The sequence below is a fragment of the Pteropus alecto genome, unplaced genomic scaffold (assembly GCF_000325575.1).
Source record: "Pteropus alecto unplaced genomic scaffold, ASM32557v1 scaffold3, whole genome shotgun sequence".
Classification (NCBI taxonomy): Eukaryota; Metazoa; Chordata; class Mammalia; order Chiroptera; family Pteropodidae; genus Pteropus; species Pteropus alecto.
The window spans coordinates 40,321,781-40,337,678 of NW_006442484.1; the positions used below are offsets into that span (position 1 = coordinate 40,321,781).

At 34.8% G+C, this 15,898-nt stretch overlaps 1 protein-coding gene across 1 annotated transcript in view; it reads left to right on the forward strand.

The window, feature by feature from the left end:
* CERS6 (ceramide synthase 6) overlaps positions 1–15,898 on the forward strand; it is a 262,202-nt gene that overhangs the window by 134,366 nt on the left and 111,938 nt on the right. Inside the window, exon 4 of the mRNA XM_006921161.3 lies at positions 11,275–11,332. Within this exon, the coding sequence (XP_006921223.1) occupies positions 11,275–11,332 (58 nt within the window). The remainder of the gene's footprint in view (positions 1–11,274; positions 11,333–15,898) is intronic.

The window sequence follows — 15,898 nt, forward strand, 5'->3', positions numbered from 1 at the left end:
AGAGCAAAGCAACAGTGATTCAAGCAAAACAAAATGGCCAGTTTTATCAACTATTGCAGAATCAAAGTATGACTTAGACTCGCAGTCTAAAAGTTCAAAGAGCCTTAAAGGTCTGATTGCTTCTCCAGAAGAGAGACTTGAACTTGCCCAAGATCACCCTGAGAGCATCAGAGGATGATTACAATGTCTCCTGTTTGGCAATCTCATGCTTATCCCATTTTTTCCATGCTTCTTATTATTTTCTAAGTACAGCAGGCCCTCAAATAACATCTTTATTTCTTTTTTTATAATATTGTTTCATTATAATGATGACAAGAAGCTTCACTCTTGCTTACATCAATTAGCCTCTGGTAAAATGGGTTTCATTATACATCATTTTGCTTAAAGTTGCAGAACTTACTGATGATGTTAAATGAGGACTTGCCATATAGCTTAACAGTCAATATGTAATACGAGCTGGTATGAGACATCGTTATGCTACTTTGAAGTGGACAGCTCAGTCTCACGAGGTTCCTAGCTGTTTAAAATATGAGCATGAGGTGCTGCAGTATATAGCAGGTGTATGGGCAACTCGCTATTCTTTCAATCGGTGTGCTACGCACATGACTTCAACCAGTTCGCCACGAATTTCATTGTGTTTTAACTGGATTCAGTTTTATAAAATGGCTTATTCTCTTATGAAAAAAAGTGTAGGTTGACTGACTTTTTCAAGAGGGAAAACCTCAGTGGTGACAGATTGTTAGTCTGATTATGTCCCTTTCTCTGTAAGTGGAAGAAGCAAGAACATCATCCTCTCAAGTAGTAGATATTGAGTCAGAAACCTATGTACCTATATTTGTTTCCAGCTGGAAGATCCTTGACATTCATAGATTTAACTTATATACACATACATAGATATGTGTGTATACACATACATATATTTGTATAAAATAAATCTGCATACGTGTATATGTGTGTATATGCATATATACATACATACACAGACATAAACTTCTACATTTACATGTTCACATAAATATTCTTTATAGACAACTGAAAAGTCCAGAATGAGAGTGTAGTGGTGAAAGGTCTGAAGGAACTGGGATGTGATGAGAGGAGGGTGGGTGTGGGCAGGGAAAAAAGATTAAAAAAAAAAAATCCCAGGTGTGACAACATGATTTTAAATGTTTGCATGGCGAGAGTGGTCTGTCGGGGCAAGTTAAATTAATGAGTCTAGTCAACCTAGAATTCATTTTTGCCCATCTCTCTGTATTTTAAACTATTTTTTCCCACTTCTCATTCCAACCCTGAAAAGTAGGTATTTTAGTCCCCTTTTTCAGATGAGAAAAACTAAAGAAATTTTATGCTAGAGTTGTAGGCAGGATTTAGGGATAAGTGAAGGTCCCCACCCATATCCCTGTGAAAGGTCTGCTCAGTCTCATGGCCAGTTATGAGATGTGCAGTGGAGCCTGTGGCAGAAAACTGACACCAAACAGGGCAGTCGAGAGGGGCAAATTAATTTCTTTCTCAAACTCAAAAGTATGTACATTTTGAAAACTTAAGTAGCATGATTTCCTGTTTTCTTCTTTCCCGTGCAATCGCAGCATCGGTGCTGAACAAATGACTCTTTGTCTTCAGTTGGCTTTCAGATAAGAAAAAAAATTATTGTGAAAGCACTTGATGCTCAAAGGACATAGAACATTAGTTTGACCTAGATGATAGTAAATATTTGACTGCTTTTGTGTGAACCACACACTCAAGAATTGTGACATTTACAAGTGCATACTCCAAAGTCATATTGACTAAATTTATTTTTGGCAACAGGGAAGCAATCTTGGTTTTATTCCTTTTTTTTTTTTATCTTTACCCTAGATAAGTGTTAGTTAAAAAATGCTCTTTTACTTTTTTCTGATTTTCACAAATCATGGCCATTCAAACTTGAATATAAATGGACTTTAAGGTCACAATTATAGGATTAGTCTATATTCAAGGGAATTTTCAGAGAAATGAGAGAGAGTTTATAGGCAGACTGACCTAAAAGAAGTGTAATTTGACATTGATTTTTGGCAGATATATTTTGAGTAGATTGTGGGAGACTGATACTGGTGTTGGATAGACTGATGAGAAAACAAATACCAGTAATGCTGAATTTTACCTGGCTGGGTGCTAGACAAGGAGAGAAAAAGTTGGATCCCAATGAAGAATATAATTTAACTGCTAATAGAACCCATCAACAAAGCATTTAAAAAAACCCATATCCAAATCAAAGTAGTTAAATTTAAGAAACTGAGCACAGTAGATTTAGAACTAGGTATAAAACTCATTCAATATCTGAAACATTTCCAATAGCAATTTAGTCTTAAAAGCGTGAATATAATGACAGGAAAAGAGTAAAATTAATTATGCTTAGAAAAGGATGCTTGGGCGATGGCATTAAAAAAAAAACAAGTCATTCATGGTTTCTAGGTGGTTTCTAGGTATGACTTGAGTGAGCATAATTCTTATTCACATTATCTTTTAATAATAAAAAAATTTTAAATAACAATGACAATATAACAAAGACAACACTCAGCTCTAATCCTGTTTTAAAGGACTAAAATATTACAGATGCACTTGAAGCTCTCTGTATATGCTGTCTCTGTCTCCTTTATCCTCCAGAGGTAATCTCTATCCTGAATTTGGGATTTATATTGCCTTCTTTATTGTTATGCTACTTATATGTGTATGTGCATGTATGTATATTAACATATATTTATGAGATACATAGCATTGTTTTGCATATTACCAAATTTTACATAAGTGCTTGGTCTGTTTTTTGAATCAATGATTTAGTGAAGGCTGTTTCTGCTCAAATTAAGTTCGCATTTGATCTGAGAATGAAAAGTGAACAGGTTTGACCTACCTCCAACCTCAGTGACTTTGCATTGTTAAGTCTGTTGCTTCTCAAACAGAGAAACAGCTGAGCCTTCAGCAAATGTGGAAAACTATTTGGAGTCACAGAGTTAATTATTGATGGAGGCAGAAATAATTCAGGAAATGTTTGCTTTGAGGCTAAAGCTCAAGTCTGCATAATTGGTCCATGGGAAGAGTAACATCTTTTACTCTCACTAGATAGAGTATTCTTTGGACTCCTAATCTAATGAAAGTTTGAAAGCTATCCCAGAAATTTAGATTGGATATCAGAGTTCCCAAAAGAATTTTTCATTTTACCTCTATATCATTTTTTAAGATATATGGGATGTTTTCAAACTAGAATTAATTTACTTTTCTCCCTAGATGATGAACATCTCTATTGTACTCATGTAATAAAGTTAGTGTCCTAGTAACAGCTTGAAAAAAATACTGACCTGTAAAAAATCATGTTATAGCTTTAAAATTTTTTTCTTAGATAAACCAATTAGTTAACTAAGACTTCAGGTCTTTCTATCCCTCACTTCAAAATATTGCATCCTAAAAGTAAAGAAAACTAATCTTTGGAGGGAGGCATTTTGGCTAAAAGCCTATGGAACAAAAAAAGTATGTGTCTGTATCATTTGCATGATTCAGTGATGCCTGATGGTTTTGTTAGACTTACTAAGAGCAAAACAAGAGAAGGGTCTCATTTTGTTCTACAAACCAAAAATCCAGCTACCTAAGCAACCAAACAAACAAACAAACAGAGTTCAAAACCTGTGACTTTGTAAAAAATGTAGGTGTTAGTTTAATTTGTGAAATTGCATGTCTATACACTAATATGCATTGTACTGCCTCCTCAGAGACTAGGTGGTATATCAGATATCTACTGAGTATTTTCTGAAACTTATGGTATAATTATCCATTTCCATTTTTTATTTTAAGACCACAAAGCCACAGGATATAGATGAAGGAGACCTGGTGTGAAAAATGGAGGGACCTGTTTTCTTTCAACAAGTTTCCTGAGAATGTAGAAAAGTTGCACAATTCTCTGGAGCCAGTGTCCTCATCTATAGAAAAAGGGTGTGGCTGGACTCCCAGGGGTCCCTGCCTAACTGTTCAGAACAATTTTGTGTTCGAGGAAATAAAAAACGGGGATGGATACATCTGATTTATGAGCACAGAAATATACTAATGTTATACAACACCCATAGGGCCAAATCCTTACCCTCAGTGAGCTGTTTTCCCACTAGGATAAACAGCATACATTCATGACACCAACTCTAAAAGGGATTCTAGCTAAGTCATTTCACTTTGAGTGTGCGCTTTACATCATGCATAGAAAGGAAGAAGAGGCAGCAGAGAAAGTCGTGTTGGCCCTCCTTCCTTAGCGTAGAAAAGGAGCTGAAATGGAGATGGCAGCTGTCAGAGTAATTCCACTGATTTTGTGTAATATCATGAGGAAAAGAGCTGGAGAGTATTGTTACTTATAAAAAAAATTAAGTTTTATTTTAATTTTCGTGTTAAAAAAAAGGAAACATTTAATAGTGAGGAGCATGGTCTCTGGAATCAGCTTGCCTAGATTTGAATCCCAAATTCACCACTTGCTAACTGTGTTTTTAGGCACGCTACCTAAATCCTCTCTCCTTCTTTGTAAAATGGGAATGATGTAGCATCTGCCCCGTAGGGTTCTCACAAGGTGTAAAATTCTTGTGATGGTACCAGGCATAAAGTAAGTTCTCAAGAAATGCCAGCTGTTATTGTTTTTGTTTTCTGTTCTTTCTTTCTTTTTTTTTTTTTAAAGTCAGTGATCCTCAAAGAAAACCTAGTAAGTAGAAATACTGTTCACTTCATGAAGATGAGTTTTGCCATCCAGCTTGAAACTACAGTTGCTTCACTTCAAAACTTTGTGGAAGTAAATATGTCAGATATGATACAGAAACTCCTTTGAAGGGTTTTTATAAGTCCAGTTGTACTTGACTGGAGAAGTAACAAAATATGAGTATAATATGTTTATATTGTATCTTTGTTCATATCTTATTAAAGTCATCAGCTCTGAGATTTTAGTAGAAAAATAGAAATTTCATCCACTTTGTGCTTAGAGGTAAAAGGATGGATTTATATATTTTAAAGTGTCAATGTAATAAGTCTACACTAATTTATTTCGAATTATATTCTGTTTATTCATCTAACTTTATAGTTTTACTTCATTTGTAATAATTTGCAAGATTTAGTGGCATGATTTATATTAAATGATAAATTTTATGAAAGAAAAGATAAAAACCCTATTACTCTTCATGTTATTTGATAAGAAATGAGTTAATCTTTGTTTAGATGATGGAACAGCGAAAATGAGAATTGTCTCAAAATTAATAAATTCCATTTCAGAATCAGAGGAACTACACACTACTAATTTTTTTGGGCTCTAATAATGTGTCCTGGTTTTGCACTCAATAACAGTGTTTTTTATTATTTAGACCATTCCAGAGTTGAGTCTCTGATTCCAAATTTTATATTATTTAAAAAATTGCATTAGATGTATTTGTTGTCTTTTCCCTTTTTTGATGTTTTGCACAGTTCCTGAAAACAATTGATAAAATTATTTGATGGACTATTTTGGTTAAAATAAACTTAAAAGTAAGTAAATGAAAGGAGCACTCATACCTTTAGTAAAAATTCAGTTGTCAATTTAGGAGCTATTTTTCATAAAACATTATGTTTGCTATCAGAAATGTGAGGATAAATAAGACTGAGTCTTACCCACTTAGAACTCACAAGCAAGTGAGAGGCTTGTGGCTGTAATCAAAGATGAGACAAAGAGGTAAGGAACTCATCACTAGAGAATTACAGTGGTTTTAATGTTGCAACATTCAAAAAAGGTGGCTTCATGGAGTAACTAACTAGCATTTGACATGAATCCTGAAGGAGAGATAGTGTTTCAGCAGGTAGAGAGGATGAGTGGGTAAGATGGAGAAGGGCCCCCTGGATAATTACTGTGCACTTTTGCTGACAAGCTTAAAATTGTTTTCACTGCCCTAGTATTGGGGGGCGGGGGGGACAAAAAAAAAAAGCACCAGAGCAGTCCTTCTCTGTCTCCAGTTTTGCAAGCAGCCAGTTTCTAATAACCAGGACGGGGACTATTATTATGTGATGTCCATCAGTGTTTCCTCCATTAGAAACACCAATTTTCAGGTGTATAAAATCAGGAAGAAGCAGTGTATATAGCCTAAAGGTTAAGAGCTGGAATACTGGAACCAAACTGCCTAGTCTCCAGTCCTGGCTGACCTTTACCAAGTTGATAAACCACTCTGTGCATGTTTCCTTGAGGGGGGGGTGGGTAGAGAGAGAGAGAGGGAGGGAGGGAGGGAATGAATTACAATAGTACCAACCTTGTATGGGTTAGTTTCAATAAGTGACTTTCTCTTTGTAAAGTGCTTAGAATAGCTCCTGGCCCAGAGGAAGCACCCTAGAAATGTGAATAAAATGGCTCCATATGCCTGCCCTGCTCTTTCTAGAATGGTGTGCTGAGTTGAGTTCAGGGAGCTACACTGGTTGTTTACCCCTGCTTCTGCCTCTTCTAGAAATTAGGATCCCTGTGCCAGTTGGATGGCACCTGGCAGCAAGGTACAAGATCCCAACTATCTGATTCTCTGCATTTATGGCACATTTTATTAGTCTTGAATTTTAAAAAGAGCCCTTTCAGTTTGCTGTATAAGAACAATAAGTTAGATTCAGCGGATGATACTTTATACTACCTTTCCATTCTAATTTTCAAGTTTGATGGATGTAAAAGGTTTCCACGTGCAAACAAATGCAGTGGAACACATTGACTTCTCTGGGCAAAGGAAGTGCACTCTAATTCTGTGGAATTTGAGAGTGGGCTTTAGATTCAGTGCTGCATTGGTTAGGTGTGTGTCCTGGTTTTGGCACTTAGCAACAGTGTGGCCTTGGGCAAGCTAATCCCTAGGCCTCTGTTTCCAATAGAAGTTCCCACCTGGTAGAGTGAGTTCCTCATCTGGAGTCTTTCGGGGATTCTGTGGTGCTTCTTAGCATCCTCTATCAACAGCTCAGGATCCAGCTCCTGCTTCTGCTACCTAGACTGCCATTCACCTTCTGCTTCCCTGGCTCCAAAATGGGGTGAGTGTCCCACTTCTGTTTTCTGCGTCCTTGTGAGTTTATGCTTACCTTAACAAAATCCCTCTTCTGCCTTAGTAGTGTTACATTCATAAAGGCACAAAGGTAAATTCATGCATTTGATTTGCCATCTTTAACCAGGAGTCATCTTTGTTTTTAAAGGAACATTATTTGTTATAACAACAGTGTCTTTAGAAATTTTCCTATGAGAATAAATTTAATGCTTTCCTTCTTCATTCCCTGTTTTCATTAATATAATCTGAGGATTCATTTTATTATTATTCTTTTTAAATATTTTATATTATCCCTTAAGAACAACAGCATTTAATTGAAATTTAGAGCAATTATTTATGTTGCTAACCATGGGCTTTTTATTCTAAAATTATACTTTTTGAATTCTTAATTTTTATTTATATCTCAGAGGATTGGAATGACTCAAGTAATTTTTTAGCAAAGGTTAATGAATAATGTATTTTCAGAGCCTTTGAATATGGGAGACTATTTTTCATATTCCCTTACAAATGAAAGGCAGTTTGGCAGGCAATAGCTTTCTTTGATTGAGTCTTCTCTTTCTTCTATAATTTAGTAATACACAGGAGAAATTTAAGATCAACTGGACATTTGTTCCTTTAATGATGACTAATTTTCGTTTGATTTATGTGTTGTTTTGTTTTCATGTCTGAATACTGATAAATTTTTTAAAATTTTATTTTAACCCTGGGACTCATAATTGTTGTCAGAGTGTGGCTTTGAATTGTGTATTGTTTAGAATACGATTTCTTTCTTTCTTTTCGGTGCAGTTTTTCTCCTTCAATTGTGTCTCTGATTATTACTCCTATTTCAGTTCTTCATTTGTGTTTTCTCAAAAACAACTATAATTAGACTTGTTTTTTCTGGTCCTCCAGATCTAGGGTCTTCTTTCATCCATTGGTTCTTTTCTCTGGCTTGATGTACGTGTTTATCTTCTACCTCGATGATTTAACTTTACTTGGTATGTATTTACCCCCTCCTCAACTGTATGGATAATAAGTCTGTCACTTCATTTTTAGCTTCTTTATTTCACCTATAATCTCTTTCTATCTTACCCAGTAGTCTTTTACTGATTTATAACTTTCTACTTTTATTTTTAAGGGACATGTCTTCTTGTATCATGTTAACAATGCCAAATACTTTTCTAAAATTTATATTAAATTCCTTTAAGAAGTCATTTTGGGGGGGAATGGTTCTTTCTTTCAATCTTTACCATGCTCTTTTCTTTAAATGCTTATTCAGTACTTCTTAGTAGCCCTCTGTTGACATTTAGCTGTTATTCTCATTATTCTTGAGTTTGAAAATATCCATCTAGATCTGCTCACAGAGAAGGTGCATGAGTTGCTCTTGGCCTCACTCTCTGTCCTCTATTTGCCAATAAAACTTCTTTTTTAGATCTCTGATCTTGTAGCAGGTTGATGTTTATAGGCTCTGGTGGATTCTCAGTGAATTAAAAGAGTTTCGTCTAATGTAGCTATCTCCAAAGCCTTGTTCTCTGTTCTCTGTTACTCTGTTACTGATTGTATAAGAATCCAATCCCCAGAATGCAACACCATCATATCATCTTGTCCATAAATCTGCATTTCTGCAACTAAAACTCACAGGATGCTAAGTACTACATCATTTGAAAGTAGCAGTCACTAATTGATGGGGTGGGGGATTCTCCTGCTGCCTCAAAAAGCATGATTCATGACAGAGATCTGTCTAGGGTTCTGACTGAAACAGGTTTTTGCATTTTTGTGCAAGATAGCAGAAAGTGGAGTAAGGAAGATATACAAAGATTTTCATACTTCCTTCAAGACCCATACCTTGTTTCTCATTGCCTCTGATTACATTTTAAAAATCTAATTTTCTTCTTCTTTCTGCTGTAAAAGTTTTTCTCCGATCCTCGTAATACGTTGAAGGTTTTATCTTCCTTTTTGTGGTTGCATACACCTTTATTTATCTCTCTTTTTATAGATGTTTTTGTGAGAGGTTGGGGAAGGCCCTATCAGGGGCTGGCTGCTATACACCTGTAACTTACATGAATCTACACAAAATTTAAAAAAAGTACTTTCTGCATATGGCAAAATGCTTGAAAATTTTACTTCTTGCAGATATTTTATGGAAGGAAATTCTTTCTTGTAAATATTCATCACAAGTTGTTATTCAAATGATGGAGACATCTGTGTTTCTGTAATAGAACCTATGTCTTCTGAAAACTGGGTCATTTTAGTGATAAAATAAAATGTAGATACATAAGTTATTGTAGGAATTCCAATGACCTCCATAAAATTTTTGTTTTACATAAAAACTGCATGATCACAGCCTATTAATAAAAGAATCTTAAAGCTGAAACAGCTGTTATAAATTATTAAATCTAGGAGTTACAGACTTAGTTGTCTTCAGGGGTCAGAAAAGTGACTGCAAATTCATGGAGTAGGTTGGATTAATATAATAGATAGTGAGAGGGACTAGAGAGAAGCGGAGATTACTTGTGTTGTCAAATCCTTGAGTCACCAGTATAATATCAAAACAGTATAATATCAAACACAGTGTAATATAAACCTACCCACCCCCCCATTACAGAGATGGAACTGAAGTCAAGGGATATTAATAGATTTGTCCAAAGTTTGGAGAATCTATGTGTCTTAACCAGAACAAGCTACATAATTTGCAGGGCCCAATGTAAAATAAACTATGGGGCCCCTTGTTCAACAATTATTAAGAATTTCAAGATGGTGACAGCAAATCGTTAAATCAAGCAGGGGACCTTATGCGACTATACAAGTTACATGCCCTTGAAGCCATACCTAGTCTTAGCTTCTGATCTAGATTTTGTATGTCCAAACAGAAAGAAACACACAGACACTCTCACCCACAACCACCAAAAACTGATAAGTTGGAATTAAACTTAAGTTCTTGATTTTGATTCTGCAGTTAGTGAAGTGCCTTTACTTACAAGAGAGTTTTTGTTTGAGGTTTTAGAATCATTGCTTTTTTTTACATGATTTGGAAGCTTTTGTTGAATCATTACTGCTTCTATCAGTTTTTATTGTTTCTTCCTGAATTCTGGTTTAATGAATTATTAGTTAAAGATTTTCAGCCCTGAAGTTCTAAGCTCTTCTCTAAATGTTAGTTCTGACTTGAATTTCAGAATGTTGGAAGAGTCACTCAGCCCAGGAGTACAACTCTGAGGGACACTTATGTCTGCTGCAGGGTCTCAGCTCTCCCTCCACCTAAATGTAGCTGTAATTTCTTCCAGGAAATTTTGTCTATAACTTGAATTATTTCCTAAAATAACCCCTTTTTTTCCACCTTATTTGAAATTTTTACATGAGTTGCAAACACAAAGAGTAGTTTGCCTCGTAGCTTGAAGTTGACTAGTCACTTTCTCCTTTGAGGTCATCCATAACTTATCACCCACAGTACCATGAACACTGTAACCTGAGGAATGCTATTTAGTGAAATCTAGCCAGGTTTGAAAGGCACAGCTATTCACAGTCACAAAATATAAGAAATAAAATTGGGAATTGAGTAATATGCTAAGATTATTATTGCGGTATCTATCTAATTGATTTATATAAAATCTGTATAAATAAAGTCATATTTTGAAAGACTTAAACATTCATTTAAAATTGAAAAAGAACTTAAAATTGTTTCCTCATTTAAAAAAGTGAAAGTCTAACAGCTAGTTTGGAATGGTATAAAGTTATCATTAACAGTCCTGTATCAGGTTGATGATTTAGATCTCAAATGTGTTCCTTTAGTGACATCCACAAAGATGTCGATAAAGATTTGTTAAAAGATGAAGACAAACGTCTGATTGACAAATATTAAGATTTTTATTTTTAAAACAAATATGAACCTCAGTTAAGTCGAGTTAATATCTGAATCAGACAGAATTCAACACTATCTTACATACACCTCCATATTATTGAAATATATCCCTTCATGAGTAATTAACAAGAGGAAATTCACATAGGGAAGGAGAAGATAAGCAAATAGGTAAATTAACTAAGTGAAAGTTGTGAATATAATTATTAATATTTAAAAATTTACAGTAACCCATGCACATGAGTGTTGTGTATGTGTTCAGCTAGCACTGAAATTGCTCATTAAATTTAATCCCTGGTTGGGGCAAGGGCGGGGGTAGGAGTTGGGGGGGCAAATATAATGGACTTTTTCATGCACATATTTCAAAATATGCTGTGAACTATATAAACTGAATGTCATGGAATTTTTTTTAACCTTCTACAGGTGGAGATTTTCATTTTACCTTTATGTATTTACCTATGGAGTCCGGTTCCTGAAAAAGGTATGATCTGTCAAGTTGCTTTATATAATTTTTATGTAACTGTAAGCCTAGATCTCATTTTTTATGTGTGACAGTAGTCATATTTTAAACAATCATAACAGGCTTCGTAAGAATTGTCTGTGCATTTTTCTTTGCAGATTATTCTTTATAGTAAATAATATACCTAAAATGCTCTTGAAATAATTTGTTTTTCTAGTGAAAGATGTTGCTCAGTCCTCTGACCACTCTAGTTGGTTGTTTATTACTTGTGGGCATTAGGAGCCTCATAAAATCCATATGAGGCTTTGAAAGACGTTAGTCTCCAAATCACAGATCCCACAACTTAAAAAAATTAGTTGTAATGTGTGTTATCATTGTAGTCTTCATCAATAGAAATTATGTTTTAGTGTCTTTATAGTTATTAACAGGGTAGCACCAACCGCCGGTGGAAAATTTAATTCCTTTCATAGATCGTTTTTCTCATGCTGAGTTTTTGCTGTTGCATAAGCGCAGTGAGGCACCTTTATCTATGAAAGCAATTCTCTGAGGCTGCTATAGTCCTCTTCCTGAATATTCTGATGCTTAATGTCACTGCTAACAGTTAGGCTGCTTAAATTCAAGACTTATGAAGACTTATCTTCTCATAGTCATGCAAATATTAAAAATAGTGATTTTTTGGCAGAAAATGGGAAATTATTTTTAAAAATATTTTGTTATTAACCTTTAAAGAGTTATAGCAATGTTATCTTTATTTAGTTCAAAACTTTTTCCAAAATAGGTCATTATGCCAAGTGGCATGCCTTACTCGTCAGTTTTTATGTAAATATTGATGTGAAAATTGCAAATACATTTTTATTTTTAAAGTCTGAGTTATAAGATATTTTCTGCCTGTGGCAAATTCTATTATAAAAAGTGCCTGTTTCCCATTATCATGTTTTCCTAAAGGAAATATTCTTTTTCACTTGTTGTCTTTTCCTTTAGTAACTTACACTTATTTTTCATTTAATATGATCATATGCCCTAGAGGCCATGTGAATAGATTTAAAAGGATGAACTCCATTCTGTAGGCTGTCTAAGTATGAAGAAATTCTCAGCTGGGGTAAATAAATGTGGTGGAAACTACTTATTTTGGAACCCTACTGTTGTTCTAGTTTTCAAACTTACTTTCTCTAGGGGAAAGATGGAAAGAATGGCTGTAGAGCTTTTATGCTCACAACCTTAGGAGAGCTTTGGATAGAATTTTGGCTGACACGGGAATGTTGTGCTTCATGGGAATGTCGTCTTGCTAACTGAGGGCAAGGTTTGGAATTCATGTTGGGTTCTGTTGGTGGAGGACTTTGATGGTGAGTGAGGATAGATAATGTAAGCCAAGAGCACTTTTTTGCCCTTTCCCCTATACCTGCAGGATATTGTCTCTTTTAGCTCTCATACACAAGCCTGACCATCTGTCGTTAGAACAGGAAACACTTTGACACTTCGGTCTGCTTCATCTGTCCCTAAACTAACTGAATGAAACAAGAATAGTTTTCACACTCCAGTCCTAATTGGCTCTGTAGAAGACTATAAAAGGGCCTGTCAGTAGAACATTTGCTTGGGAATTGGTTTTCCTTAACCTATACCAGTTTCCTTTCAAATTGTCTCTAATTTTAACAAATGCTTAAAAAATGAAAAGAGAACTAGATGTTGTTCTTCGTGTTGAATTATTTGTATTTGGGATTTCTTCCTTTAATATTATCTGAGAAGCACTCAGTTTTGAGTATTTCTTAGACCGTATTAAATGAGCTATATAGTTTAGTGTTAGTCATAATGTGTGATAAGAAATACACATGGAATCCATGTGGTTGAACTAGCTGTGGAGGCCTTCATAAGCCATCTTGTGCAACCCTCTTATTTCACAGCTGAGGAAGCAGAAACAGTGAGAGGGTAGGTGGCATTCCAAAGGTCACATAGTTTCTTAAAGGCTGAATCCTAAATGAAACATACATTGCTGTCTCTTATTCTAGTACTTTCTCCACTTCACCAGCCTGACCTAACCTCAGCATGATTTCCAAATGACTTCCTTCTTTGGTTAAGTTAGCTGACTTGACCTGATATAGTCATCGTTTTTCTATTCGTAGAACTTTAAATACTTACGTTAATGGATGTTTAAAATATATTTCTATTAACTTTCTTGCAATGGACAATATATTTGCCCATCTGATCAGAGAAGGAAAAAAATAATGTTTATGGAGGCAGAATCAGAAATAATCAAAACAAGGTAATTCAGATTTTCGTAATGCCCTCAATGTTTTAAAATAAAATATTAGGATAGTGGGCCAATTTTAAGAGTGAGAGGCCACAGGTGCTTCTTACTTCTGATATCAAAAATATGGATTATTACATGGGCTGTTAGAAATATGACTGGGCAGCTTGCACCACCCAATTTTCTTCTGCCTTTAGGTCAGATAAACCTGATACATCTCACCTAGGGTGGATTAAGCACCTTTAAAAACCCATTCTACCCTGAAATTCTGTGATTTAGTGAAAAAGAGATATTTACAAACTATAAAACATCATGCACCCACTATAGTGGATAGAGAATCTTAAAAAAATAAAAGCAGATAAATTAATAAATAATTTTTAAAAGCCATAGAATTTTAGATTTAAAAGTTATGCATATCATATAAACATCTTATTTTATAGATGAGTCTATGAGGTGTGAATCTCTAGGATAAGAATAGCTTTAGTTTTCTCTGCTGTATTGAAATACATTCAAGCCAAATACTGAAGGTTTATTAAATGCTGTTAACTTTTCCATTTAAATTGGCATAATCCTATAGGAAGTATATACATATTTCTTCGAGGTATACTAGAGTTTCAGTGTGTGAATATGACTGATTTAAGTGCCCTCAGTTTAAAAATATTTTTCGTATTTAGAAATAAGGCAGTTAAGAGTTTTTAAATATGTATAAACCAAGTCTGTATCAATAAACGTTTGTGCTTAGTCTGGGTCCTCAGAGAAGGAGACAAGAAGAGATTGAATGTGCAAGAAATTGATTAGGGGAAATGGGAAGGGAGTTAGAGGGAGGTTGGAAGAGCCTTCAGACCACATTGTAATTCTGAATCTGAGAGAGAAAAGAAGGAAAGAAAGTTGGATAAAGCTCTAAGACTGCTGTCCCTTTCTAAGGAAAGTTCAATAAGGCTACTGAGGAGTCCTGGAGCCACAGTTGACCATCAGAGGAGACCTTTGTCTTCCAGAAATGGGCTTGCCTTTAGGATTCATATTGTGGTCAGTCTTTGACTGGGAGTAGCCCGGCATGGCCTTCATGCACTTGTAGCTGTGGATTTTAGAGCATAGCAGTTGGGCTCTGGGTCATTTACACTCCCAGCAGTCCAAGATCTAAGGGGCACATTCTCATGGTTGCCATGTGTGCTTTATGTAAAAAAAAAAAAAAAATTCCAGCTATTCTGAGCAAAGCCAAAGGATACATCATGGAATATGACACTATGTGACATAGAAATTATGTTTTCATATGCAAGATGCTTAGAAGCATAGAGGACTATCATACTTTTTTTTTCCATTTTACTTATCATGCATTGACTTAAACTCCATTATGTCATAGTTCTTATAGTTGATGTATAAATGTATCTTTGGAGCAATAAACAGGCTGACTTCCCACATGAGTTGGGTGACCATACAAGCTGTCTTAGGGTTAATTTCCTCTTATACTCAAATGGCCCAGTTTGGGTAGTGAATTATATGATCACCCTATGAATAGTTCTATAACAAGTAATAAAATAATTTGCCCTGTATTTTCAAATTTTCAGACATCCTGTGAGGTATTCATATGTTTATTTATATGAAATCAACAAAATGTTTTCTGTAGTTTCACGATTGCAGATAGGGAATGAGCCACCTTTATAGTGATGTAATAATGCTCAGGGTGCATACATTATACATTGTGTTTGCTTTCCCAGCTTAGAGCTCCCTTTACTGATAGCACTAACTTTGATTATTGAAGTAGTCTCTAGAAGGCATTGACCTTACAGATATGTTAGTGAACTAAGTAAAGTTATTGCTAGGATAGTAGGAAATGTTTAAATAGTTGAAAGATAAGCCTATCTTAATAGTCTGTTTCTGTAATTGCTGGACAAAAGTGACTCTTCGCTTATAAATATGATTGGCAGAGACAAGTACTTTTAGAAAAGAAGACCCAGAATTATGTCAAGTGCTCTGAAGTCCTACTTACACAATGTACTCATATAAATTAACACATTTTTCTAGGTCCTAAAAAGAAACCACATATCAAGCCTTAAAAAATAGAGTAAGCTATCTCTCATTTACTGTTGCCTCTTTCTCATTTGTAGATGGAAGTTTGTATTGGATGGAGTTCTTAGAACATTTTTCTTTCATTCATTTACTTATTCTTAAAAGATAATTGTGTCACAGGAAGGCAATATAGATATATGTGCAACTGGAATTTAGGTAAATATTTTTTTCTTGTAATCTGCATGTTAAGCTAATGTATATTTTATATTACAATCCATTTTATACACATGCATGTATATAATTAAAATAGAATTTACTCAGAATATACCTATACTTAA